The sequence below is a fragment of the Podarcis erhardii genome (assembly GCF_964252035.2).
Source record: "Podarcis erhardii genome assembly, chromosome: 13".
Lineage (NCBI taxonomy): Eukaryota > Metazoa > Chordata > Lepidosauria > Squamata > Lacertidae > Podarcis > Podarcis erhardii.
The window spans coordinates 45,893,148-45,918,522 of NC_138502.1; the positions used below are offsets into that span (position 1 = coordinate 45,893,148).

General features: G+C 43.1%; 1 protein-coding gene across 1 annotated transcript in view; it reads right to left on the bottom strand.

The window, feature by feature from the left end:
- Window positions 1-54: 54 nt before the first annotated feature.
- HGSNAT (heparan-alpha-glucosaminide N-acetyltransferase) overlaps window positions 55-25,375 on the bottom strand; it is a 28,186-nt gene continuing 2,865 nt past the window's right edge. The window contains exons 2-18 of the mRNA XM_081836303.1: window positions 22,584-22,699; window positions 21,511-21,641; window positions 19,993-20,114; window positions 18,763-18,832; window positions 16,419-16,488; window positions 14,941-15,050; window positions 13,297-13,373; window positions 12,565-12,595; window positions 10,522-10,682; window positions 9,448-9,563; window positions 8,134-8,255; window positions 7,027-7,153; window positions 5,067-5,153; window positions 4,477-4,554; window positions 2,493-2,563; window positions 2,296-2,408; window positions 55-310 (exon numbers count right to left, since the gene is read on the bottom strand). Of these exons, the coding sequence (XP_081692429.1) occupies window positions 129-310; window positions 2,296-2,408; window positions 2,493-2,563; window positions 4,477-4,554; window positions 5,067-5,153; window positions 7,027-7,153; window positions 8,134-8,255; window positions 9,448-9,563; window positions 10,522-10,682; window positions 12,565-12,595; window positions 13,297-13,373; window positions 14,941-15,050; window positions 16,419-16,488; window positions 18,763-18,832; window positions 19,993-20,114; window positions 21,511-21,641; window positions 22,584-22,699 (1,784 nt within the window). The 3' untranslated portion in view covers window positions 55-128. The remainder of the gene's footprint in view (window positions 311-2,295; window positions 2,409-2,492; window positions 2,564-4,476; window positions 4,555-5,066; window positions 5,154-7,026; window positions 7,154-8,133; window positions 8,256-9,447; window positions 9,564-10,521; window positions 10,683-12,564; window positions 12,596-13,296; window positions 13,374-14,940; window positions 15,051-16,418; window positions 16,489-18,762; window positions 18,833-19,992; window positions 20,115-21,510; window positions 21,642-22,583; window positions 22,700-25,375) is intronic.

Here is a 25,375-nt window from a genome sequence, read left to right on the forward strand (position 1 = left end):
GCAAATTTCGAGATGACCTGGAATGTAAACAAAACACACAATCCCTTTTTTAAAAAAAAAGTAACATCAATATGCGGGGAGTAATTAATCCAGTATTCTTATGCCACAAGTATCTTTGGCTTCTTCAGTTAGATTTTCCAGAATATTCTCTTCCTGTAGAGTATATATGCAATGATAACCCATAAAGATGTAGCAGTTAGGTTCTGAGCCAAGTGTTCGCTGTGGGATTGTGTATCCTGCATCTTCCACTTAAAAGGAAAGTAGTTTTCAAATACTTCATGCCCAACGTAGACGAGAATGGAGTTCATACCTTTGAAAGAGACCAAGAATGCCATCAGAAAAACTGCATGTTACAGCCATACTGCATGACAGGAATTGTTAAGCTACAGAACACAACTGCTGACATTTTGGATCTGAGATAAAAGTGATGTAGGCTGTTGCTGCCAAACTCAAGAGTGGAGTTGAGCAAAACAACATGCTTTAGGGGCATGTCTGTGTAGTCTTCTGCTCTTGACACCATGTTTTAGTGACAAAACAAGGCTGGGAAATGTTTTGTCAGTGTGACGCATACAAGAACTTTGGGCTGCTGCCTGAACCTGCAGTCTGTGCTCTGTGATTCCCCTCATTTCTCTTTACTACACTGCCACCACTGAGTCTCATGGCCCAATTGGATGAAACGTTTTCCATTTGGCATCCAAACACCTGCCTGTCTCTACCCAATATCCTGACGTTTGTAATCTCACGAAGCAGGGGGAGAGGAGACTCCCAACAGGATTGCCATTAGGGTTTCACGAGACTCACGTTTTTATCCTTTCCCTAATTTTTCTGGGTTTGTCAGTTTATTCAGGGTCAAACCTAGACAGCTGTGAGAACCATCTCCCACCATTTTTTTTTAAACCAAGCAAACTTAAAAGCAGTATCGTAAACTTTGACGGGGAGTAGAAGAGTAGGAGGTTTCTGCTCAGAATCGCGCATACTTCATCTGCTTTCTCATCCTACAGGAGGATGAATATGGCTCTGTTCCCCGCCCCCCTTGCTTAGAGAAGCTGACTAGAGAAGATGATTTTGATTGAATAAATGATTGGAACAGAGAGGCTTAAGCAGACTTTCCTACTAATGTGTATCATTTGGATTGGTCTTCATCCCAGGGAGTTCCTCTGGTTGTTGGTCTTGCCCCAAGAATAATAATAATAAAAAAAATTATATCCCGCCCTCCCCAGCCGAAGCCGGGCTCAGGGCGGCTAACAACCATAAAACAGTACAAAAGTACAGCACAAACAACACTCTAAAATCATTCATTATAAAATTAATTAAATTCAAGCCACTGGTCACCATTGGGCCAGAGCTCCGCGAAGATTGCCAAGGGAGGGAGTCAGGCTGTGCCCTGGCCAAAGGCCTGGCGGAACAGCTCTGTCTTGCAGGCCCTGCGGAAAGATGTCAGGTCCCACAGGGCCCTAGTCTCTTGTGAAAGAGTGTTCCATCAGGTCGGAGCCACAGCCGAAAAAGCCCTGGCTCTAGTTGAGGCCAGCCTAACTTCTCTGTGGCCTGGGACCTTCAAGATGTTTTTATTTGAAGACCGTAAGTTTCTCTGGGGCATACCAGGAGAGGCGGTCCTGTAGGTACGAGGGTCCTAGGCCGTATAGGGCTTTAAAGGTTAAAACCAGCACCTTATACCTGATCCTGTACTCCACCGGGAGCCAGTGCAGCTGGTATAGCACCGGGTGAATGTGATCTCGCAGTGAAGACCCCATAAGGAGTCTCGCTGCAGCATTCTGCACCCGCTGGAATTTCTGGGTCAGTCTCAAGGGCAGCCCCACGTAGAGCGAGTTACAATAATCCAGTCTGGAGGTGACCGTCGCATGGATCACAGTGGCTAGGTCAGGGCGAGAGAGGTAAAAAGTTCTGCTTCCACCACATGTCTGAACAGGGATGCTTTGCTGATTTCAGGGAGATGAGCCAGTTGCTTAGCAACTGCTCGGCTTACTCCCTGCTAGAGGCAGTGGTGAGTGTGTTCAGTGACTGATGGGTGCAACCAGCAAACCACTACATATTGAAGGGGGGTGGCAACCATGGCAAATGTCCAATCCGAAATACTAAATCTGGGTAGAAAACTGATTTCACAGACTTCCAAAATTAATTCAGAATTGTTTAGAAACCAAGCAAGGATTTTAGATGGAATAAATAGGAATCCTCACTGTTTTAAAAAGAAACCCAACAAGGGTATTCATGCTTTCCTCTTCCATTTCTGTATTTACTTAGTTCAAGTAAGAACAATTTCCTTTAAAGCACACTTACCTGGATAGAAAAAGGGAGCACCTGACCACACCTTCTTCACATCTACAAGATAGTACACTAACAGCAGAAGCACAAAGGCAAAACAGCTCAGTGTTGTCACGTATGAAATGGACCTGCAGGAATTTCAAAACAGCCATTCAGGAAATGTCTAGCAAATGCTACCGTACAGCATTGAAGCAACTTTTTATTCTACTCACCATAAATTCTTGTTGACAGGAATAAAGCCTTGGTCTTTTGTGCCTTTGGTCAATACAGCAGAAATAACACCCTGAAAAACAGGTAATTTGCGGTGAGAAAGGAATTTTGTAGAATTACCGTGGAATGTTTCATCTGTGGATGGAGGGTGGTATTCTGAGGAGCTGCTCCTCACATTCATGTCAAGGGAAAAGCCATGCAACGGTGAAATGCTTTGGTCCCTCTCTCCCCTCCCCCTCCCCAATGTAGCAAAGACCTCTAAAAACACACAATGAGCATCTTTGGGTTTATTAACTGTAAAAAAAGAATCCTGACACTAAAAGCAGCCAAAGCAATCTAACGGAGAAGGATGAAAGAAAACATCATCCAGACTCAGAACTATTCTGTACTGAAATTGCTACCCTTCATTTTAATAAACTTCCAAAGTGACTTAAAACAAATGAACGAAGCGCAGTATTCCAGGTATAGTTGCACCATAAATCTGTACAAAGGAATTCAGATATTGACATATTTATTCTTCAATCTCTTTCCTGATGCTCCCTAGAATATATTTCTTTTTTCACAGCTATGACATGCTGGGTCGGTATTTTTACAGAGCTATCTACAGTGGCGCCCCGCAAGACAAACGCCTCGCAAGACAGAAAACCCACTAGACGAAAGGGTTTTCCATTTTGGAGGCGCTTCGCAAAACGAATTTCCCTATGGGCTTGCTTCGCAAGACGAAAATGTCTTGCGAGTTCCTGCGGGTTTTTTCCCCCTCCCCCCCCTTTTTCTAAGCCGCTAAGCCGCTTAGCAGCTTATCTGCTTATCTGCTAAACCGCTAATGGGCTTGCTTCGCAAGACGAAAAAAGCGCTAGACGAAGAGACTCGCGGAACGGATTAATTTCGTCTTGCGAGGCACCACTGTACTTAGTCAGCCGGACCCTCCAGCTAAGACGCCAATCATGTATATGTGAACTTAGGATTTTTTGCTCCAATTGTGCATCATTCTACACTTACTTACATTGAGCCATATAGTCATACCTCATGTTGCATCCACTTCAGGTTATGTGTTTTCGTGTTGCGTCCTGCAGCAACCCGGAAGTACAGTGGTACCTCGGGTTAAGTACTTAATTCGTTCCGGAGGTCTGTTCTTAACCTGAAACTGTTCTTAGCCTGAAGCACCACTTTAGCTAATGGGGCCTCCCGCTGCCAATGCAGCACGATTTCTGTTCTCATCCTGAGGCAAAATTCTTAACCCGAGGTACTATTTCTGGGTTAGCGAGGTCTGTAACCTGAAGCGTATGTAACCCGAGGTACCACTGTACCGGAATGGGTTACTGCTGGGTTTTGCTGCTTGCGCATGCGCCGAAGCACTAAATCGCACCATGCGCAGACACAGCACTTCAGCTTGTGTCAGTTCCCTGTTACAGACGGGCCTCCAGAACAGATCCCATCCGTAACACGAGGTTCCACTATAGTTGTAATTTTGTCACACATTCAGTTCAGAGAGATTGGAATTCTTCACAATTTATTATTGTTTATCTACTGTGAGTAAATTGATGCTATCAGCAAACTTGGTCACCCTAACTGCTTACCTCTAACTCCAGGTTATTTGTGAGCATGTTAAAGAGCACCAGTCTCAAAACAAATCCTCGTGGAACCCCTTTTCTTACTCCCCTCCACTGGGGGAAACATCCATATATTCCTGCTCTTTAACCAACTACTGATATGTAGACCATTGTCCAACACAGATTTAGGTGCTTTTAGGCCTTAACTCTGTACAGAATTATAGGTGTTGAGTTTTTATTAGGCAGCAATAAAAAATGAGGTTTGATGGGTTTTGAAACAGGTATTCACAGAAAAAGATACTCAACAGAGGATTATTCTGAACTAAATCCTGCAGAAGAAAAAAAAGCTTTAAAAGGATTGGGGAGGAAACACTTTGAATTCAATTGATTCAGTATTTGTGACTTGAATTGTATTAATACAGCATTTGAGACTTACCAGGACTATACTCCACACACAGAAACGGAGCATTATTTGTCTGTGCTGGTCTTTGTAGAACATGAGGATTTTTCCTGCCTTAAAAGTAAAAAAAAAAAGATGTTGGAAACATGAACAGTGGCCTTGCCTAGAATGGGTTTAATAGGGAAAGGGACCAACTAACTGAAATTGGGGGGGGGGGGGTTGACAAGAGCACCACAGCCAAAATCTAAAGTAGAACTCAGTAATTCTGCAGATTTTCCAAGATATTGATGCAAACATTCTCCCAACGTCTTACATAATAATGTTGCTTCAAAATATCTATGCAACATCTCTAACCCCCCTTCTTGTTTGTTTGTCCTCTTTGAGATGGATTCTTTCTGTTTCTATCCTGGGACAGTCATCCATGGTACTGAACACTGCGTCATATCTGCAATGCCAAGATTATATTATGGAGAGATGTTCTGAGATAGCCATTCATACGGCCTACAAGTTTATAGGTTTGGGCTGTTATGCTCTCTAGAGAAGGAACTTCATCACGACAACACCTGCGTTTTACAGAAATATGCCATCCAGCTTTCCTGCTTAAATAGGACAATAAGGTATCCTACCTGAAGTCCGAAAAATGCCATGACAACAGAATTGATTGTTCCCAAAATTCCTTCAGGGTCAAAGGCTACTGTAGTCAGGTAAAGAACCTATAAATGAAGACGTACACACTATGAAAGGCTGGCAGACTTTCTGCGAGGTGTTTTATAACATGGTCCCAACTCTCTAAACAAGGTGGTGGTATCCCTGATTCAAAGTGTGTACCTGGGGTCTACTGAAGTCCTTCCTCACCATCTGAACTAAGCAGTGATAGAGAATTTTGAATTATTTTTAGTTTTTATTAAGGTACAACTGGAACAAACGTAAAATAAAAAGCAACACATACAAAGTTATTGGTTAATATAATTTAGTTTTGCTTGGTAAGTAAAAGGTGTGTACAATTGCATAGAAATCATTAAAAATGATTGCCAAGTACTTGCAGTTATATTATTATAATTTTATGCATTACCTGACATTTTCAGAAGGAAAAATTAAAATTCTTTGGTTTTCCCAAAACAGTTTATGTGCTACTTCATCAAATGTAAACCTACCAAGCCAGATGTTGTTAAATCACAAAAATTATAGCACATTTGAATTCCTCACATCCAAAAACGCTTTTTTAAGACGCCTCACTGAAGAAATTTGCAAAAATTAAGTTTGACCCCCTAAAATGACATGCCCTACTCATCCGGTTCCTTGCCTCGCTTGTTCCAGACAAGCTAAGCAAATGTGGTTTCCAAACACAGTATAAAGGCTCCCTGCATTAGGTTCCGCATTGCTTAATTTAGATGTTTTTCAGACTGGCATGCCAAATATCCTGATCTAAGCACATTTCCTGCTGAAATCTGTAACTTAAGCATATTTCCTGCTGAAGATTCAGTTGTTTCTCTTCTTGTCTGCGTATGTTGAGAGTTCATAACTGCTCTTAGCTATGCTAGTCCGATAATTCTAAGTCCCCATATTTTGTGTCTCTTGATTTTCCTTAAAATTAATCAGAATATGATTTATCAGCTACGTGTGTGTATGTGGAAATGTGCGTGTTATTCTAGACTTATAAGCCTGCTTAAGCTAGGGTCTCCTTTTTTGTCTTACCTTTTCCACATACTATTCTGGTATTTATTCTCCTTGGTTCCAATTTGGGTTTAGCACTGGAATCACTGTTCAGAAATGTTGTCTGCTTGCATCTTACCTCTGTCCCCAAATCCCTCTGTGAGATTAGGGGGAAATCTGGGGCCTGTGCGCTTACTCTCTGCACTTTGAAAGTAACACTTGCACTGAGAACCCACCCCTTCCTGATCTCATTCACAGAAATTCAGAGATGGAATAGCAACTGAAGAAACCCAAAGTCGGTTCACTGGAGTTACTGATATGGTTGCAGTATTGCTGTAGTGATAGCAGCAACCCATTGAACAGTATTTCCTTGGCTATGAAGCCTCACTTGTGCATCCTTGGCTATCTAGCATCACTGCAGTAAAGAATTTGGCCGCATAAACTACCTTAGTGAGATTTGCTTCTGGTCCTTGCCTAATTTTTTGGCATGAGTGAAATTTGACTAATCCTGGAGTGTGCGGCTATAAAACTACTACAGTTAAAGTACAGGGTCTGATTTCAATTGAGCAACCATTTATAGAACATGATTCCATATCTGAATGGAGCCGAAAGTGAAGCTTATCTCCACAGCTGATGTCAGATGTGTGTTTTCATGCCGGGTCTTCTGCCACTAAAAATAATACTGCATTTCTGTAAATTATAAATCCAGCATCTGTTCTAAGTAAAGGTAAAGGGACCCCTGACCTCTATTCTAAGTAAAGCAGCGCCAAATAGCTGGTAGCTGCATTAAAGAGCTGAAGAACTGAAAAAATACACACTGCATTTTGCCATGTAACTTTGTTCTTAAGAATAAACAGATGTTAAAAACTTTAAGCAGGCCACTATTCATTTTGGAGATGGCCAATGGGTGCATGAGAAGCTTCAACCACTTACGTTAGAAGATGGATGTTGGTAGATGTGTTTTTCTCCAAGAAGCAATTGATCAATATAAGCAGCTGCTCCTCCAGTACAGTTGGGGTACATTCCAAAATTTCCAATGCCTCCAGGACCAAGGTAACCTCTAAAAGGGAAAAAAAAGGAAGTGAACCACATGGTCGGAAGTGGCCTGAGATGAGTTATTGGGAAAGAGACAGCTATCTCCTTTTGTTCAGTACTCTGGGGAACTCAGCATCCTGAGTTGTCAGGTTATCAGAGTGGCAAGGCATTTGCTGGGACCCCACACCTGGAAAACAGCCCACCACCCACCTTGGCTGCTATTCTCACTTTGCATGGAGCACCCAAGAATGTCACAGGCAGCATGACATTCTGCTGGTTGCTGGCTCCAGGATTTGTGGGTCCTTGGGAAAGGCACTGAGACCTGACATTCAGAAGACATCTTAAGGCAGCCCTGTTTAGGGAAGTTTTTAATCTGTGATATTTTAGTGTATTTCTGGTTTCTATGGAAGCCGCCCAGAGTGGCTGGGGAAACCCAGCCAGATGGGCGGGGTACAAATAATAAATTATTATTATTATTATTATTATTATTATTATTATTATTATTATTACTGAGGGCACAAATCCTGGAGCCAGCAACCCCTAGTGTTGATTATCCACTAAACTTCAGCATTTCTGCACAGAGGTCCTGACAGAAAGCAGCGATCATAAAGTGACTGCCACAGGTAGTAAATGAAGACTGGCAGAATTGGAGATAGGCAATGTTGAGCTGTGGGCACTATTCACCCCACCCCGTACCAGGAAATTCCCCTACATAAGCCCTGCTGAAATCAGCAGAGGCTGCCCAAGGCCGTAGTAGTGCTGCTGCACAACTTCTATTAATTTCAAACAGGCTTGCAGGTGAAAATGTCATAGCAAGTTCTGCCTCCAAGTCAATTGGGGGCGGGGTGGGGGGTGGGGGAAGGAAGGTGTCATCTGGATTTCCAAGTGTCAGACACCAGAATGTGGGTGGCCTGGAGTCCTAATGAAACCAGTTCTCTAGATATCTGGAAAAGACCACACTTAGAAAAGCAAACAAAGTGAAAAAAGATCTAAGCTTTGACTGACGTTGGACACCCAGGTACGTTTAACAGGAAGGTGAGGCACAGCCAAACTGCTTCAAGCGCCATCATGAAAAGCCACTGGGGCCAATATGGAAGAATATCTTGGAGAGCAGAGTATGGATCTTCCTGTTGAAACAGAGAAGAAAAAGTAAATTTTGACTGAGTAACCCAACAGATGACATGCCTTCAAGAACAAGCACCACCACTAATCACAACTGCTCGGCTATCTAAAAGCATCCTGGCTTGTTTTTTCCTAAGTGCCCCCCCCCCCATTTTCTACAGGCTCTAATTTCATCATATGATATTTTTCTTTATTCTATTTTAGGTATTGGATCTAGGCTTTAAGCAGGTGGATTACCACCTCATAATGTCAGCAAAAGGCTTTGTTTTCTTGGTTGGCACTACTGATTAAAGTATAGCTGCTTTTATGTTTATTTGCTTTAATTTATGGGTGGGAGAGAAATACAACAATAAAAAGGGGACACTGCACAAGTTGCAAAAAAAAAGGGGGGGGGAGAACAAGTTACAAAATTAAATGCCCTTCCACCTTTATAGGATCACAAATTGTGTCTGAGCAGTGAATGAAGGTGCAGCGTATTTCTGCTATTGCTGAAAGACCATTTCCTTCTACATCCCACATCCTCTTATGGCTGCTGTTTTACATAAAAAGGTAAAGGGACCCCCGACCAGTAGGTCCAGTCACGGATGACTCTGGGGTTGCAGCGCTCATCTCGCTCTACTGGCCAAGGGAGCCGGCGTACAGCTTCCGGGTCATGTGGCCAGCATGACTAAGCCACTTCTGGCGAACCAGAGCAGCGCACGGAAACACCGTTTACCTTCCCGCCGGAGCGGTACCTATTTATCTACTTGCACTTTGACATGCTTTCGAACTGCTAGGTTGACAGGAGCAGGGACCAAGCAACGGGAGCTCACCCCGTCACGGGGATTCGAACCGCCGACCTTCTGATCGGCAAGTCCTAGGCTCTGTGGTTTAACCCACAGCGCCACCCACGTCCCTTCTGTTTTACATAGGTAGCATTATATTTCATTGGGAACTGTATTTAGGTTTTAGTATCATCTTGCTGCTTCTTATTTTATGTTCCTATGAACCTTATCTTCTATTTATTGTCCAGTGTTTCATGTAACTTTTTTAACAGCACTCATTAAGAAGAACGTATGCACAGCAAGGGTTCTACTTCTGGAGCCATTTCAGCTTTCCTCAATTAGACTACGACTGTTCTGCTGCAGGCAATGGTGACCAAAGCAGCCTTCTGTTCACTCCCTATGTTCAGATCCAGCTGTTCGGCCATTCACTTACCAGAGCACTGTTCTCAGGCACAGGTGTGGCAAAGAGGAGCTCAAGCACAGCAACCACAAGGTATGTGCAGCCTAGTCTCTGAAGCACACCTGGAATTCGGAGGTTGTCCCAGGACACTGCAGAAGGCATAAAAAGCAATGTAAAAGTAAGTCCTGCATTATTAGAGAGCTAACTGATTCAAATCTGGATCTGATGCGAAGACAATACATGCTGTTGGAGATGGTAGTTTCATATTAAGATGTTTCAGCTGCTTATTTTAATCGGTGCCTTAACTGTGCTCAGAATATTTATTGCAGAAGTAACTGGGACTGAGTCTAATCCTATGATAACCTCTGGACAACCCAGTTCTGTACTGGCTTATGCTACTAAGTTGCATAGTCTGGGTTTCTCTCAGCCAAGGGGCACTCTGGAAAAATACATTCCTTTTAAGGGGCTTCTCTGCCATTTAGCCTATCCGCTTAAATAACATGCAGTTGTGAGGACTGCTATATGTTAAGTTGGGTTTTTCAGTACAGTGGTACCTCAGGTTACATACTCCGCTAACCCAGAAATAGTGCTTCAGGTTAAGAAATTTGCTTCAGGATGAGAACAGAAATCGTGCTCTAGCAGCGCAGCGGCAGCAGAAGGCCCCATTAGCTAAAGTGGTGCTTCAGGTTAAGAACAGTTTCAGGTTAAGAATGGACCTCCAGAATGAATTAAGTACTTAACCCGAGGTGCCACTGTACTGTATTCTACTATTATAAAGTCTGAAATTCTATTCACTAAATAAAAACTCAGACAAAGGGCCTCACTCTCTTGTTTCTGCAATCCTTTAGGTCTGAAGGCCCCTAGAATTCAGCACTACCTTTCAGGAAGTCAGACTAGAAAATTATCCTTTGCACTGTGGGGTCTTGAGAAGGCTTCATTTCTTCTGGGACCATTTTATCCCATCTAATATATGGATAGCGTCACAACTCTAATGGGATTTGCCACAGAGATTAAGGCGGAAGCAAGCGACACAAGGGGAAGCTCTGTAAAAGTGAAGCGGCACATTTTGTAGTCAGCATGAAAATAAGCCAATCTCTCAACACTTACATGGCCCGAAGCAGTAATTTGGGTTCACCACTATCACCCCTATTAAAAACAAGAGGATGCTTCTCCACAGGACTTTCCCCAGCAGCTGCCATTTGGAACGTCCCCTTCTCAACATGGAACTCAGCGACAGTGAAATGGAGGTGCCCATGATGAACACAAACCTAGAGAGGCAAGAGGAAGAGAGGGGGGAAATCATGCCTGCTCAAGGCAGATCTAACAAGCATATGTTGTCCAAAGAGCAGGGGATTTGGGGAGCCCTTCACTAACAGATGTGTTGAAGGCGATAGTGGGAGAGGAATCCACAAATACTGAAAAGGTATCCACCCTCATTCGCTCTACGCGGGGCTGCCCTTGAAGCTGTCCCAGAAACTCCAGCGGCTGCAGCGAGACTCCTCACGGGGTCTCTGCCATGGGAGCATATTCACCCAGTGCTTTTCAAGCTGCACTGGCTCCCGGTGGAGTACAGGGTCAGATTTAAGGTGCTGCTTTTGACCTTTAAAGCCCTTCACGGCCTAGGAGCCTCGTACCTACGGGACCGCCTCTCCCGGTATGCCCCACGGAGAGCCTCAAGGTTCATAAATAGCACCACCCTAGTGGTCCCAGGCCTTAAGGAAGTTAGATTAGCTTCAACCAGGGCAGGGCCTTTTCAACACTGGCTCCGGCCTGGTGGAACGCTCTGTCTCATGAGACCAGGGCCCTGCAGGATCTGATCTCTTTCTGCAGGGCCTGTAAAGACAGAGTTGTTCCACCTGGCCTTTGGCTCAGAATCAGTTTGATTCCCTCCCCCTCTTTCTTTTTCCTTTTCCTTTCTCCTCCTGCGATGAGGCTACATTTTAATATTTTAATGCTTCAATATTTGAATGTTGTATTTTAATTTTGTTTTTAAGTTGTATTGATTCAACTTATTTTTATTATTGCTTGTTAGCCGCCCTGAGCCCGGCCTTGGCTGGGGAGGGCGGGGTATAAATAAAAATTATTATTATTATTACTGACATGGGCCTGGGCTTCTATCCTCATATTTCCCCCAAGAGCCCTTCATACGTCATAGACCAGCTATCTCTAGCCATTGTTGGACTACAACACCCATCACCCCTGAGCATAGGCCATGCTGGATGGTGGGTGATGATGGGAGTTGTAGTCCAGGAACATCTGAGGACCTACAGTTGGGGAAGACTGTCACTGGAAAATTCAGGGTCTTATTTTGTGGGGTGGGGGGTATGACTGAGGAAGGCAGAAGCACTAAAAATATATTCAAGGTGTGGGCAGTCTTTAAAACAGGACTTTGAATGTTTTTCTCTCATATAAGGTGAGCTCACTTTTACCTACTCATGTGTTGCCTATTGGCATACATATTAAACAGCAAACAGAATTCTGTTGGATATATGGCAGCTCCCAATTTTCAGGCAGGCTGTCTGTCTTCTGTTTTAAATTTGTTTTTTAAAAAGCCCAAACCAAATCAGTTTTTATTAATGTTGAGAAACTGGGAAAGGTGATCGGTGTTCATAAATAATGTCACGGTTCTGCCAATTGGTGCTGTGCACAGTTGCCTTCTGTAAAAAGGCAAAATTAGCCTCCCCAAATTTTATGAACAAAACAGAGCTACATCGCTCCAAGCATACATCCTCAAACATGAGAACTCAGTCTCTTCATGGTAACTGTTTCCAAGGGATATATATTGAATTTATAGACAAGCACAACATGTAAAGTGAAAATCAGTATATAGGTGTATGGCAGGAATCTGTCTCTTTTCAGGATTTCAAAACTGATTTGTAAACTTAAACATCAGCTAATTCAATTTTGGACACCCTGTTTCAGGAATATTTAAGATTTCATGCTATTTGTGCTTTTTTACTTTAAAATTACAAGAGTGAGGAAAAACTACAGTAATTCTAAAAAACAATTGTGATGATTGAACCTGTGAGAATCCAGGACAAAACAAGTTTTATCCAACTGACATACAGTAAAAGAAAACCCCATTTGGGTCTCTGCTGAATAAACTTTCCTGACTTCTGTGAAGTCATAATAACAATCAGGATGAATTACCATGGAAAGACAAGGTCTGCTACGGTTAGTCCTATAAAGAGAAAATGAGAAATTAATTAAACTTCATAATAAAGGGTCAACTAGTAGTTAGTCTCTAGGTAGAAACCAAATGTTTATTTATTTATTTATTTAAATCATTTTTATTGATTTTCCAATAAAAAACATCCAATTAATATATCCAATCATAATACGGTCTGGATCTCTGAAGCATATCTCCACATCTTAGTCCTGCTTCTCCTCATCGTTTCCATATTTCCCACATCTTGATTTTAACGCTTCATAATTCTTTGTCCCTGGGTCCACCAAATGTTTAGACCTAAAACATATTAACAACTTTCTTCCCTTGCTAAAATATGTGCAACCGAGAGTTTAACTAAATGTTACAAGCAAAATGCGTGTAACCGAGATGACTGTCTTTCCGTCTTGCGAGGCATTCGTCTTGCAGGGCACCACTGTACTTTGGCCACCTCATGAGAAGGGAAGACTCCCTGGAAAAGACCCTGATGTTGGGAAAAATGGAGGGCACAAGGAGAAGGGGACGACAGAGGACAAGATGGTTGGACAGTGTTCTCAAAGCTACTAACATGAGTTTGACCAAACTGTGGGAGGCAGTGGAAGACAGGAGTGCCTGGCGTGCTCTGGTCCACAGGGTCACGAAGAGTCGGACACGACTAAACAACAACAACAACACCCATTTCTATGAATGAAGTGAATGTCAAGAACAACATTTACCATTCCAGCTCTGATGCTTGAAGAACCAGTACTTTCCTCCACCGTAATTGACGAAGACCATAATTACAAGGGCCAACCTACAAAGGGGAAAGCAAAGGAAGATTATATACCTCACATATTTCACCATTAAAATGGTTAACTATCGCTGTCTGAGAAGAAAATTTCTAAATTATTATATATTTATTCAGTGCTTTTTTCTTAAAAAAATGTTTAGGGGTACTCTAATTTTGACTCAAGAAAATTGCCATTTTATAGTTCAAATCGGGGGGAAATAAATACAGTAAATGGACAAAAGTACAAAGATTCACAAAATGTTTAGGGGTATGCGTCCCCCCAGAAAAAAACCCACTGTATTTATTTAATCATACAAGGTATGATTCAGAGGCTTCTGACCTTATCTCCTTGTGAGAGGAGGCAAAAATCTAGTCCAACCCCCTGTAATGGAGAAATTTGTCACCCAGCCTGGGGCTCAAACCCGCAACCTTGAGGTTCATGCTTCCGACTGAACTATATACTTTGTTAAGAGAAGGCTACCTTGTTTCACTACTTCTACGGTGGTTGGTTTGCAGGTGATTGTAACTGACTTTAAGTTCTGAGACTCTAAATAAACCTATCACGGTTTATTGGTCCCAGGTCCGTTACAAATGGGAGAATGGAACAAATCTGCATACGGAAGGCAGAAAGTGACAGTTCCTACCAAATGCTCTTCTCTATCTGCCAAGAGAATGTTATAATGCAGAGTTTGTACTTTCCATTTTATTCCAGCATTTCCCTGGGCCTGCTATGTTTTGGGGACTGCCTACAGTTAAGGGATAGACAATGAACCAAGAGATCATGCCTTCTCTCATGTGCTGGAGCTGAGAGGAACTGGGGAAGGGCAGCATGTAATCTGTGGCCGGGTTGAATCCCTTAAGAAACAGACAGTGCTCTGTTTGTACGGTTGCTGGATTTTTCATGGCATCTAGCACAAAGGGATTCTCCTCTCGATGAGCCCTACTGCCACAGAAAAGAGCATGACCATATTTTTCGCTCTATAGGACGCACCCGACCATAGGATGCACCTTGTTTTAGAGGGGAGAACAAGAAAAAATAATAATTCTCCCCCTCTCTGCTCAGCGCCCCTTCAGCGAAGCAGCAGGAGAAACAGAGCCCCTTTCATTTCTCCTCCTGCTTGGCTGAAGGGGCGCTACACAGCTCTCCCTCTCTGCTGAAGCCAGGAGAGTCTTGTTCTCCCGGCTTCAGCAAAAGGAACCCGAAGCCTTCGGAGCACAGCGTGAGTTCCCACTGCGCTCCAAAGGCTTCAGGCGGCTATCCCTGAAGCCTGGAGAATGAGAGGGGTCGGTACGCACTGACCCCTCTCGCTCTTCAGGCTTCAGCAAAAGCAACGCGTAGCCTCCGGAGTGCGGAGGAAGCGCTCCCTCTGCGCTTCGGAGGCTTTGTGTTGCTATCGCTGAAGCCAAGGAGCCTGCATTCGCTCCATAGGACGCACACACATTTCCCCTTAATTTTGGGAGGGGGAAAAGTGCGTCCTATAGAGCGAAAAATACGGTAACTCTGAAAGCAACTGGTTTTAATTTCCCCGAACACATTACAGAAACGTCTTTGAAGCTTTCTGGTATGAAATCCTTCAGAGCTGAAAGTTACCCTCTAAACGTGTCCAGGGAACGAAGCCTCTGCAGGGAGGAAGCGGAACTCCATACCCCAGCCGGCAAATCGCCACCAGCAGAATCTGCTCTGCTTGGGGATCCAAGCTCCTTGAATAGAAAGGAAACAAGGTAAAATTATAGCAATGAGGTGGATGGTCTCGAATAAAGCCCAAGCCATTTAGAACAGGTTTATAGGCATCTATTTATTTATCGTCTTTTGTGAGAGTTCCTCTTTAGCGTTACCAAATTCCAAATATGAGACATGAGTCCAGTGCCTTTCCAAAAGTGCAGCTTCTCATCATGCTACTGCCGTGATGATAGGAACCACACCTACAAAAGTATTTCTCTACATAACAGGGCCACTCACTCTGATGAATCTACTAATCCTATGATTATTCCCATTGGGCTGGCTATTAATCAGATGTTGGGTGTTACCCTGCTTCCTGTATAAAGGAAAAAACACCAAAGGAGGGTAAAAACCATTCCTTACACCAAAAAAAACAGCCTTTCAGTGAAATACCCTCCCCTATCAAAGCTATAACAAAATTAATGTCACATTAGTGATTTGTAGCCAGCATAGTTTCAGGCTTCAATCCTATATATACATTTACCAGGCAAAAAAACCCTTAAAAGCAATCAGTACTCTTAACGTAACACTAATGTCTCAACAAATGAAACTGATCTGTAGAAAAATGTAACTTGAAAAGAGACATTACATTACACATACTTTTGTAAACCAAGAAATCTTTAATAAAAAAATACATTTAGAAAAAGAAAAGGAAAAAGAAAGGCAATCATACACATGTACAATCATTTGATGTCCGACTTAACTGCATTGCCACCCTGAAAGAGGACTGCATTTAAGGTAACGCTGGGTGATAGCTGATCCGTGATAGTGGTTTCTAGGATGGAAGTACAGTGGTGCCTCGCAAGACGAAAAGAATCCGTTCCGCGAGTCTCTTCGTCTTGCAGTTTTTTCGTCTTGCGAAGCAAGCCCATTAGCGGCTTAGCGAATTAGTGCTATTAGTGGCTTAGTGGATCAGCTGATAAGCGGCTTAGTGGATCAGTTGATAAGCGGCTTAGCGGATCAGCTGATAAGCGGCTTAGAAAAAGGGTGGAGGGGAAAAAACCCGCAGGAACTCGCAAGACATTTTCGTCTTGTGAAGCAAGCCCATAGGAAATTCGTTTTGCGAAGCACCTCCAAAATGGAAAACTCTTTCGTTTAGCGAGTTTTCCGTCTTGCGAGGCATTCGTCTTGCGGGGCACTACTGTAATAACTTTGGTGCTGCACTCATCAAGTAATCAACAGGCATGTGTGAATATGCCTTAACTCAGTCAATTTACAAGGCAAAAAACTGAATTATTAAACAATGTGATTATTAAACAAGTGTGTACCCCTCAAACTTCACAGCAAATTCTTGACAGTGTTGTTTTTTTTAAAAAAATTGGACAATTTGTGTTATTCCAAGAACTTACTGAATTAATTAGTCGATCAGTTTCTGTAGGGTTCATCTTCTTGTAAAGCCAGTTTCTGATTGGTTCGATGCTGTGAATGAAGCAGTAAAGAAAGGTCCCCTTTTATTCTTTACCAGGAATACCTTCAGTGATTGATCTAGCTAGCTAGCCACTTAAAGCATTTGATCACCTGTCCTTTACTTTGCAATGAAAATCTGAAGGATGTTTACAGTGATGACTAAAACAGTAAAAACCCAACAAATTATGCTAGGCAGAAACAGTCTAAAAGTATCAGTGGTGTTAGCAAGCTTAAGAGGAAAATAAAAGTAAAGAAATAAAAATATAAACGTCTCATTAATAAAAAGGTTTTCACCAGGCACTAAGAGGGAAAAGTCAGTGCTCTCTGGGAAAAGATGAGCCCCTCCCACCCCACCAAAAATGTTCTTTTCCCTGAAACCCACCCTCAAAGCAGAAGGCGGGGAGATATATAGAAAAATATATGCATATAACATCTGTGTTTGGGCAAGTTCATGTAGGTTAGGGTTAGGAAGTCATTGGGTCTTAAGCGATATAGGGGTCTAAAGGTTAAATTCAGAGCTTTGAACTAGCAGTCAGTGAAGTTATTTAAGCACTTGTGACATTTTGTTGTTGTTGTTGTTATTAATTTATACCCCGCCCATCTGGCTGGGTTTCCCCAGCCACTCTGGACGGCTTCCAACTGATTATTAAAAACAGTACAGCATCAGACATTAAAAACTTTTAAAAGTAAAATAGTTGTTTATTGCCTTGACATCTGCTGGGAGGGCGTTCCACAGGGCAGGCACCACTACCGAGAAGGCCCTCTGTCTGGTTCCCTGTAACCTTACTTCTTGCAATGAAGGAACCGCCAAAAGGCCCTCGGCGCTGGATCTCAGTGTCCGGGCTGAACGATGGGGGTGGAGACGCTCCTTCAGGTATACAGGACCGAGGCTGTTTAGGGCTTTAAAGGTCAGCACCAACACTTTGAATTGTGCTCGGAAACGTACTGGGAGCCAATGCAGATCTCTCAGAATGCATCAAACATTAAAAGCTTCCCATTTGACTAGTCCCAGTCTATTGTCAACCACCGTGTTCTAGACAAACTGAACCTCCTAAGCAGCCTTCAAAGACATCACCCATGTGCTACAATTTGCTATAGTCTAATCTGGAGGTTACCAGAGCACCGGCAACAGTGATCAGGTTATTTCTGTGCAAGGTGTCAAAGCTAGTGTGCCACCTCAGCTAGCAGAATGTTGACACCAGCTGGGTGTCACCAACTTACTGATGGCACCCTCACTCCAAATTTCCAAATAACCCCACTTGTACATTTGACATAGACTCCCCCAGCCCCCCAAAAGAAAGCACTGTGGAATACCAGAGCTCAAGTGCTATGGGGTAGAGCAATTTTCTTTCAGAAGCAGTTTCTCGCAACATCCCTGCATCTAGAGAGAAACAGAGCTACTGGATTACAGTGCCTTCCATCCCTGTTTTGGAATGTCAGTCCAAAAGGATACGAGGATCAATGATGCATACTCTTTGGAGGGAGCAACGTGATCCAGCGCCGAGGGCCTTCTGGCGGTTCCCTCGCTACGAGAAGCCAAGTTACAGAGAACCAGGCAGAGGGCCTTCTCAGTAGTGGCACCCGCCCTGTGGAACGCCCTCCCACCAGATGTCAAAGAGAAAAATAACTACCAAACTTTTAGAAGACATCTGAAGACAGCCCTGTTTAGGGAAGCTTTTAATGTTTAATAGGTTATTGTATTTTAGTGTTCTGTTGGAAGCCCCCAGAGTGGCTGAGGAGACCCAGCCAGATGGGCAGGGTATAAATAATAAATTATCATCATCATCATTATCATCATCATCATCTTTGTAACACTAGAGAGGACCCTTTAATTATGTAGGGCAGTCATCTTGCTCTCCATCGTGGAATCCCTGGATTCCAGCTGCCCAGATCCCTGGCACCCAGGACACTTTCGTAACAACGTCCCAGCAAGTGATGCAGAGGGAGACCTGGACACATCAAGAAAGGTCTTGCGGTAAGTGCTGCCACCAGGCAAGTAATAAAAGGAGTGGTGGGAAAGCTACACATAGACAGTCATCAATGGCAGCATGACATTGTTCAAAGAAGGCCTGGAATAAACAGAGATATTCTGTTCTTTATTTTTCAGGGAAATTTGATTGTTCATTATATATTTTGCACTTAGGAGCTAATGCTCTTTGAGACAGGCCTGAGGACCACTCCACAAGCCACATTCCCAGACTGCATAAATGAACTGTTCTCAATTAGCCAGTAGGAGAAACATTCAAAAGGAAGTAACAGGAATATATTATAAGACATTTTACTTACTTCACACAAACCTGTCCCAATGCCAGAATGGAGAAGAATCCCATGTAGATGAGAAACGCAAAAAAAATTGCTATACAAAGGAAAATAGTAAGTTTTAATTACTCCAAATTGCAAAGTAGAATCCTGGGCCACAATTCCACATATCTGCAGAAAACTAAAAACACCCCCAGCCCAGTTTTTATTGGAACATTTGCTAACATCTGAAGACAGTAAACAAAACATAATAGAAACACAGAGGAGGAAAAGTTTGATATGCTCAAGCATAGAAGCATCTCCAGCTAGATTCTTTTTCACACTGACTAGCTCTCTGTGATGATCCAATATTACAGCTACACCTCTTTCAGGATGTTTTCTGCAATAAACAGCTCACAGGAACACAAACAGGGGCTGGAATATCTGCTCAGGAAAGCAACAACTGGGCAAACGATCCTGGTTAGAGATTGCAGGGGAGAGTGACTTGTTAGTCAGGCTGTAATGAATTAACTGAATTGAAAAAAATATATGCATACAAACAGGGGCACTGATATTAGATGAGCCCTAGTTTTTTTAATCCAGGGTCCTGAATTGCCCACTTAATGATTTGTCTGCCTCTTGTAGCAATTTTAATGTGATGTGCTAGATGCTGTGTGGTTTTTAATTGTGTTTCTGCAGACATGCCATGGACTACCTGAATGAAGCTACTGTCTGCGGACCAAGGTTCTGGAACCCCTGATCTACACTGACTGGCAAGGGCTTTCAAGTGTTTCAGACAGCAGACGTTCGCTGCCCTACCTGGAGACGCCAGGGATTGAACCTAGAATCTTCTGCATTTAAACTAGATGTTCCACCAGAGTGCTACGGCCCTTTCCTTAACCTTAATTTGCCCAGAGGCATCCATCCATACAGTCATACCTCATATTGCGTCCGCTTCAGGTTACGTGTTTTCATGTTGCATCCCGCGACAACCCGGAAGTACCGCAATGGGTTACTTCTGGGTTTTGCCGCTCGCACACGCTTGCTAAATCGCGCTTTGCGCATGTGCAGAAGCACTAAATCGCACCGTGCGCATGTGCAGACGCGGTGCTTCAGCTTGCATCAGTTCCGTGTTATGGAACCTCCGGAACGGATCCCGTCCGTAACGTGAGGTTCCACTGTATAAATTAGAATGTACAATTTTTATTTTTTAGTATGTTTTGATACTTGGGATTAAATATTTTTTTAAAAAAAGCATAAACATATAAAGTAACATACGGAGGTAGCTGTTGGAAGGACTCTGATTGACAGTTATATTGCATGAAATCTTCAGGATGCTGCCATGGAGACTCCCAATCACTAGGGAATAGTTTCCAAATTCTCCAAAATGATAATGTAACCTGCAAACAGGAAAGGGAAAATATCCTGGAAGTTACTTTTAAATTAGAACTACCTCTGAAATCACACTGACACAATGCAGTATGTATGATACCTTCGAAGAGCAGGATGTAAATAATTACATGTTAGCATGGCCTAAAAGCTGACCCACTGTTTTCTGGTGTGCTAACACTCTGCTATAGGTAGCTGTGTGATGACTTGATACACGCACACCCCCAAACCCTGATGCCAGCTGATCCAATGATCACAAGTTGTGTAGAAACAGTGCTTTAAATATGCCTGCTGTGCTCACCACCCAATGGCCTGCAGAACACACAAACCAAACGGTTTAGAACCTGTGCCCATTTAGCTGACAGCAGGGTAAAGTCTTCGAGGATCTACTAAAACTTTTGGGTTTAGTTTTGTTTTCTGCTTACCTCTCTTCACTTTCCTGATATTATGCAACTCTTCTCCTCTACAGCCTCTTCTATCTATGCTCCCATCTAAGTTCTTCAGCACTAGGCTGATTTTCTACTTCTTTTTCTCTCATTATGAATTCAGATTGTCTTCGCTAGTTCTGCTGCTTCTGAAGAAATGAACCTATGCTGCCAGTTCTCATAGTAGACTAGTATACAGTAAGCAGCACATAAGAAGCACACAAAACACTAAAAAAACCATTCTAGGTTCTAAATCTCATATTAATAATCCCAAAATCAAGAAAGCTATGTACTAGATCTACTACAGAAGCCACAAACAGAAAACTCATTCAAACTGTGTCCAAAAGGAAGATTCAGTCTTCAAAGGTTCCTTTAGCCAGGCTCCTATAGATATCAACAAAGGTAAGCTGGATCAAACGAAGTGTCAGTGAAGTTACTTACGCACAAGAGTTAGACAAGATGCTGGTGTTTGTCACCTGTTTCGCCCATGAAGAGTCTCAGGCTTCTTCAGTAAACTCTCTCTCACGGTTTTGATATATTTATAAACATTCAAGTCCATATGTTACATTTCTTCTTAGATTAAGCTATAATATTTAATTTCTTTCTTCAGGAAATTCTCCCTCAAGATTTTGGTGTATTTACATACATTCAACTTCATATGCTAAGTTCTTTCTTGACTTAAGCATTTATTCATTTACTAAGCCTAAGATTTAGAACGTAGAATGGTTTTTTAGTGTTTTGTGTGCCGCTTATGTGCTGCTTACTTTATACTAGTTCTGCTGCTTCAGCTGCTGCAGAATTACATAAACTCTCCAATAATGGTTACTGATGGAACTATGCTTACATTACAGTATATTGCTGGACTTTCATTAAAGCCTGTAATTTCACCAAATAAATAACCACAGCAGAGCCATGGGGACATTGCAGATGCTGGCAACTGTGAACTATTTCAAGGAGCAGTACACTAAAATAAGGCTCTGACCTGCAAATTTCTTTGTTGTCCTTAGTGTTATTGACCAGCAGGGTGATTGCATGCTGAGAATCCACAGCAGCAATGCTAATACTAGGCTCTTCAGATGTTTTGTTGATGGAAATCAGTTCCTGAGGCAAGCACTGGAAAATAAGGGAAGGGAAAATGAACAAAAATAAGATATAGAAGTGACCAAAACTAGACACAATAAAAAGACCATCTTTGAAATAGTCATACCTCGTGTTGCGTTAGGTTCACGTTGCGTCTTTTCAGCTAGCGAATGAGGCAAACCTGGAAGTATATACTTCCGGGCTTTGCCCTGCAAGCACATGCAGAAGCGTTCTGCATGCTTTGTGCATGTGCAAAATAATAATAATAATAATAATAATAATAATAATAATAATAATAATAATTTTTATTTATATCCCACCCTCCCCAGCCGAAGCCGGGCTCAGGGCGGCTAACAACAATAAAACAGTACAACAGTACAACACAACACTCTAAAATCATTCATTATAAAATTAACTCAAATCAAACCAATGGCAACCATTGGGCGAGATCTCCGCGAAGATTGCCGAAGGAGGGAGTCAGGCTGTGTCCTGGCCAAAGGCCTGGTGGAACAGCTCTGTCTTGCAGGCCCTGCGGAAAGATGTCAAGTCCCGCAGGGCCCTAGTCTCTTGTGACAGAGCATTCCACCAGATCGGAGCCACAGCCGAAAAAGCCCTGGCTCTAGTTGAGGCCAGCCTCAACTAGAGGCTAGCATTCTAGCATTCTGCGTGCTTCACACATGCGCAGAAACGCTCTATCGCCCTCCTCGCTTGAGCAGAAGCGCCACTCTAGTTGCAGACTTTTCAGGGTGCGAATGGCACCCCGGAACAGATCGTGTCCGCAACTAGAGGTACCACTGTATAACACAAATAGAAGGGTCTAAAGCAGTTGTTCTCAACCTGTGGGTCTCCAGATGTTGTTGGACTACAACTCCCATCATCCCTGACCACTGATCATGCTGGCTAGGAATGATGGGAGTTGAAGTCCAACAACAACATTCAATAACTCCCACCTACCCATCAATGAGTATGAATTACCTGGTAGCAATAATCAGAGATCCAGGAGATGATTAAGTTTTCACCAAGCAATTCATTATGAATTTGTAGCAAAGCCTGATCAATTTTCAGATCCCAGGGTTGTCTTCTGGATATGTCTGTGAGAGATAAAGCATGGAGAGAAAGCTTCACCATTTAGTCAGCGTTGCTGATGAACTGGGAATTCTGCAAAGACAGATCCTTTCCAGATTACATGCTCGGAGGCATCATATAAACCCCAAACATCTTTGCAAATGGACTCAGAGGCAGAGATGGAAGCCAAGTCACCTCCAAGCCCAAGAGGATGTCAGCACATGAAGGTGCATTACCAGGCTATGGCCAGACACCATAGTGCCTGGCTTAGTCCTCAGAAGTAATGGGCTACTCAAGCATAGCAGTTTCCTCACAAGTAGACCCAAATCCTTGGTTAGCTCATATGTCCAACAGCTGTGCCTAGGAGGGGGGCTTATAAGGCTGCTGCACATAAGCATTCAGTCACTGCAGAGATATTGGAATAATTTCTTTACTCCAGCTCTTTGGTATGTCTTGTTGCTTTGTTGTGAACATCCTGGAGTGAGTGTGATATTGGACTGCTACTGGCTTTTGCCTTTTTCGCTGACACCCCCAAACATGGCTGTGGGTCATGACTTGCCTTTGTTCTGGGAACTGATGTATTTGCCAAACAGGTAAAAATGCTGATCGTAGAAGACTATAATGGCTAATCTTTAGAAATGACAAACTCAAATAATCATGCTCCAAAAATATATTTTTACATCAACAATCAAACACAATGCCAGGGACTGTGACTACAGGCTAATGAATGCAAAACATATGCTTGACCACTGGGCTATGTCATGTCCTCTGAGCTAGGGGCTAATCTTTTTAAAAGAGAAACTAATGGCTAAGTGGCCCTGATCCCTTGTTGCCTTCTGCTGTTTGGTGAATACTTTTCTGTTCCAGCACACTTTTGTCTTGCTGGGTAGATACCTTTATACTGTACAATGAATTTGGCTGAGCCTGTTTCGATTTTATATTTTTTATAAAGCCTATGACACTTTAATGGCTGTAAGCTTCCTTGAGAAATGCATCTGCACAAGGATGGGGCATAGCCTTTTGAATAAATAAAGTAAGTGTGAAAAAATGCTTTTCCATTGAGAAACCTGTCTAGCTAGACACTTGTGGGGATGGTCCCTGGCAGAAACCTTAGGATTTGTTGGTTTTAAACCATGTCGCTTAAGTGCAATAGCCTCTAAGCAGTTTACAAAGATAAAATACGAAAAATGAAAATCACTATAAAACCAAACTTCAATTAGAATGCCTGCTAGAATAAAAATGTGTTCAGTATGTGCCAGAAGTTCAGAAAGGAACTAAGCCTGCAATGCTAAATGAGTAACTCCTGGGGCATATGAGCTATGTATCGAGCCATGGGAGACCACTGAAAACGACCTCAATGATCAGGCAGGTTTATAGAGGATTAGGCAGTCTTTCGGGTATCCTGGGCCCAAATTGTAAAGGGCCTTGTAAATTAGTACAAGACCCCTGAACCTAGGAGCACATGTGCAGTCAGTACAGAATTTTGGACACTGGAGTTATGTGCTAGTGATAGTATGTTCCTATCAACAGTCTAGTTGAAGTGTTTTGCACCAGCTGAAGCCTCTACATAGAGTGCATTGCAAGGCTTGAGCCTTGAGGTCACCCATGCATGGATCACTGGGGCTAGACCATAACTGTTCAAGAACAGCTGCAGCTGACATACCAGCCATCGCTGGTAAAAGGCACTCCTAGCCACTAAGGCCACCAGAGGTTTCCAGAGACAGAGACGAATCCAGGAGCACCCCTAAACTCTGCACTTGTTATTTCGGAAAGAGTGCAACTCCAACCAGAACAGGCAACTGCCCCCAAACTCCTAATGGCTGCACCCAGAGGCTTTTAAAACCAGCATTGGGGAGGAAATTTTACCTTGTGGTACACTGCAGCAGAGGACGCAGGTGGTGCTGTGGGTTAAACCACAGAGCCTGGGACTTGCCGATCAGAAGGTCAGTGGTTCGAATCCCCGCAACAGGGTGAGCTCCTGTTGCTCAGTCCCTGCTCCTGCCAACCTAGCAGTTCGAAAGCACGTCAAAGTGCAAGTAGATAAATAGGTAAATGGCATTTTTATGCGCTGCTCTGGTTCGCCAGAAGCGGGTTAGTCATGCTGGCCACATGACCCGGAAGACGTACGTCAGCTCCCTTAGCTAATAAAGCGAGACGAGCGCCGCAACCCCAGAGTCAGCCACGGCTGGACCTAATGGTCAGGGGTCCCTTTACCTTTACCTTACACTGCAGCACAAAGTCCATGCAGTTGAAACAGTCTCCCATTGCTACTTTCCAGACATGACCTTCTTGGTAGGAGCGGAAGCACTGTGAAAGATTGTCCCTAATACCCATCCTACAAGTGTATACCACAGTCTGTGACATCCCCTGGCTTATCCCTGATACAGGTCACCCATAAGGCTGACCAAGGCTGATTTAATCTATGAACCGTGCCTGAATCCAGATCGTGAAAAGGATCCAGGCAATTTGTATAATCCAGTAGCTCTTCCACCGCCCTCTCTACCACCCTGCCCAATAAAGGGTGGAAATTATCATTTTTTAACATCTGCCAGGCTGATGAGTCAATCTAGGGAGACATTGCAAAACTTTTTGAAATCCAAGTAGCGTGGGAATATTGGATGGGGAAGTGGGTTAAATATGATGATATTTAAAGCTTCACACACCCCAAAGTATCTTATTTGGTTGGGTGGAATATTGTTCTG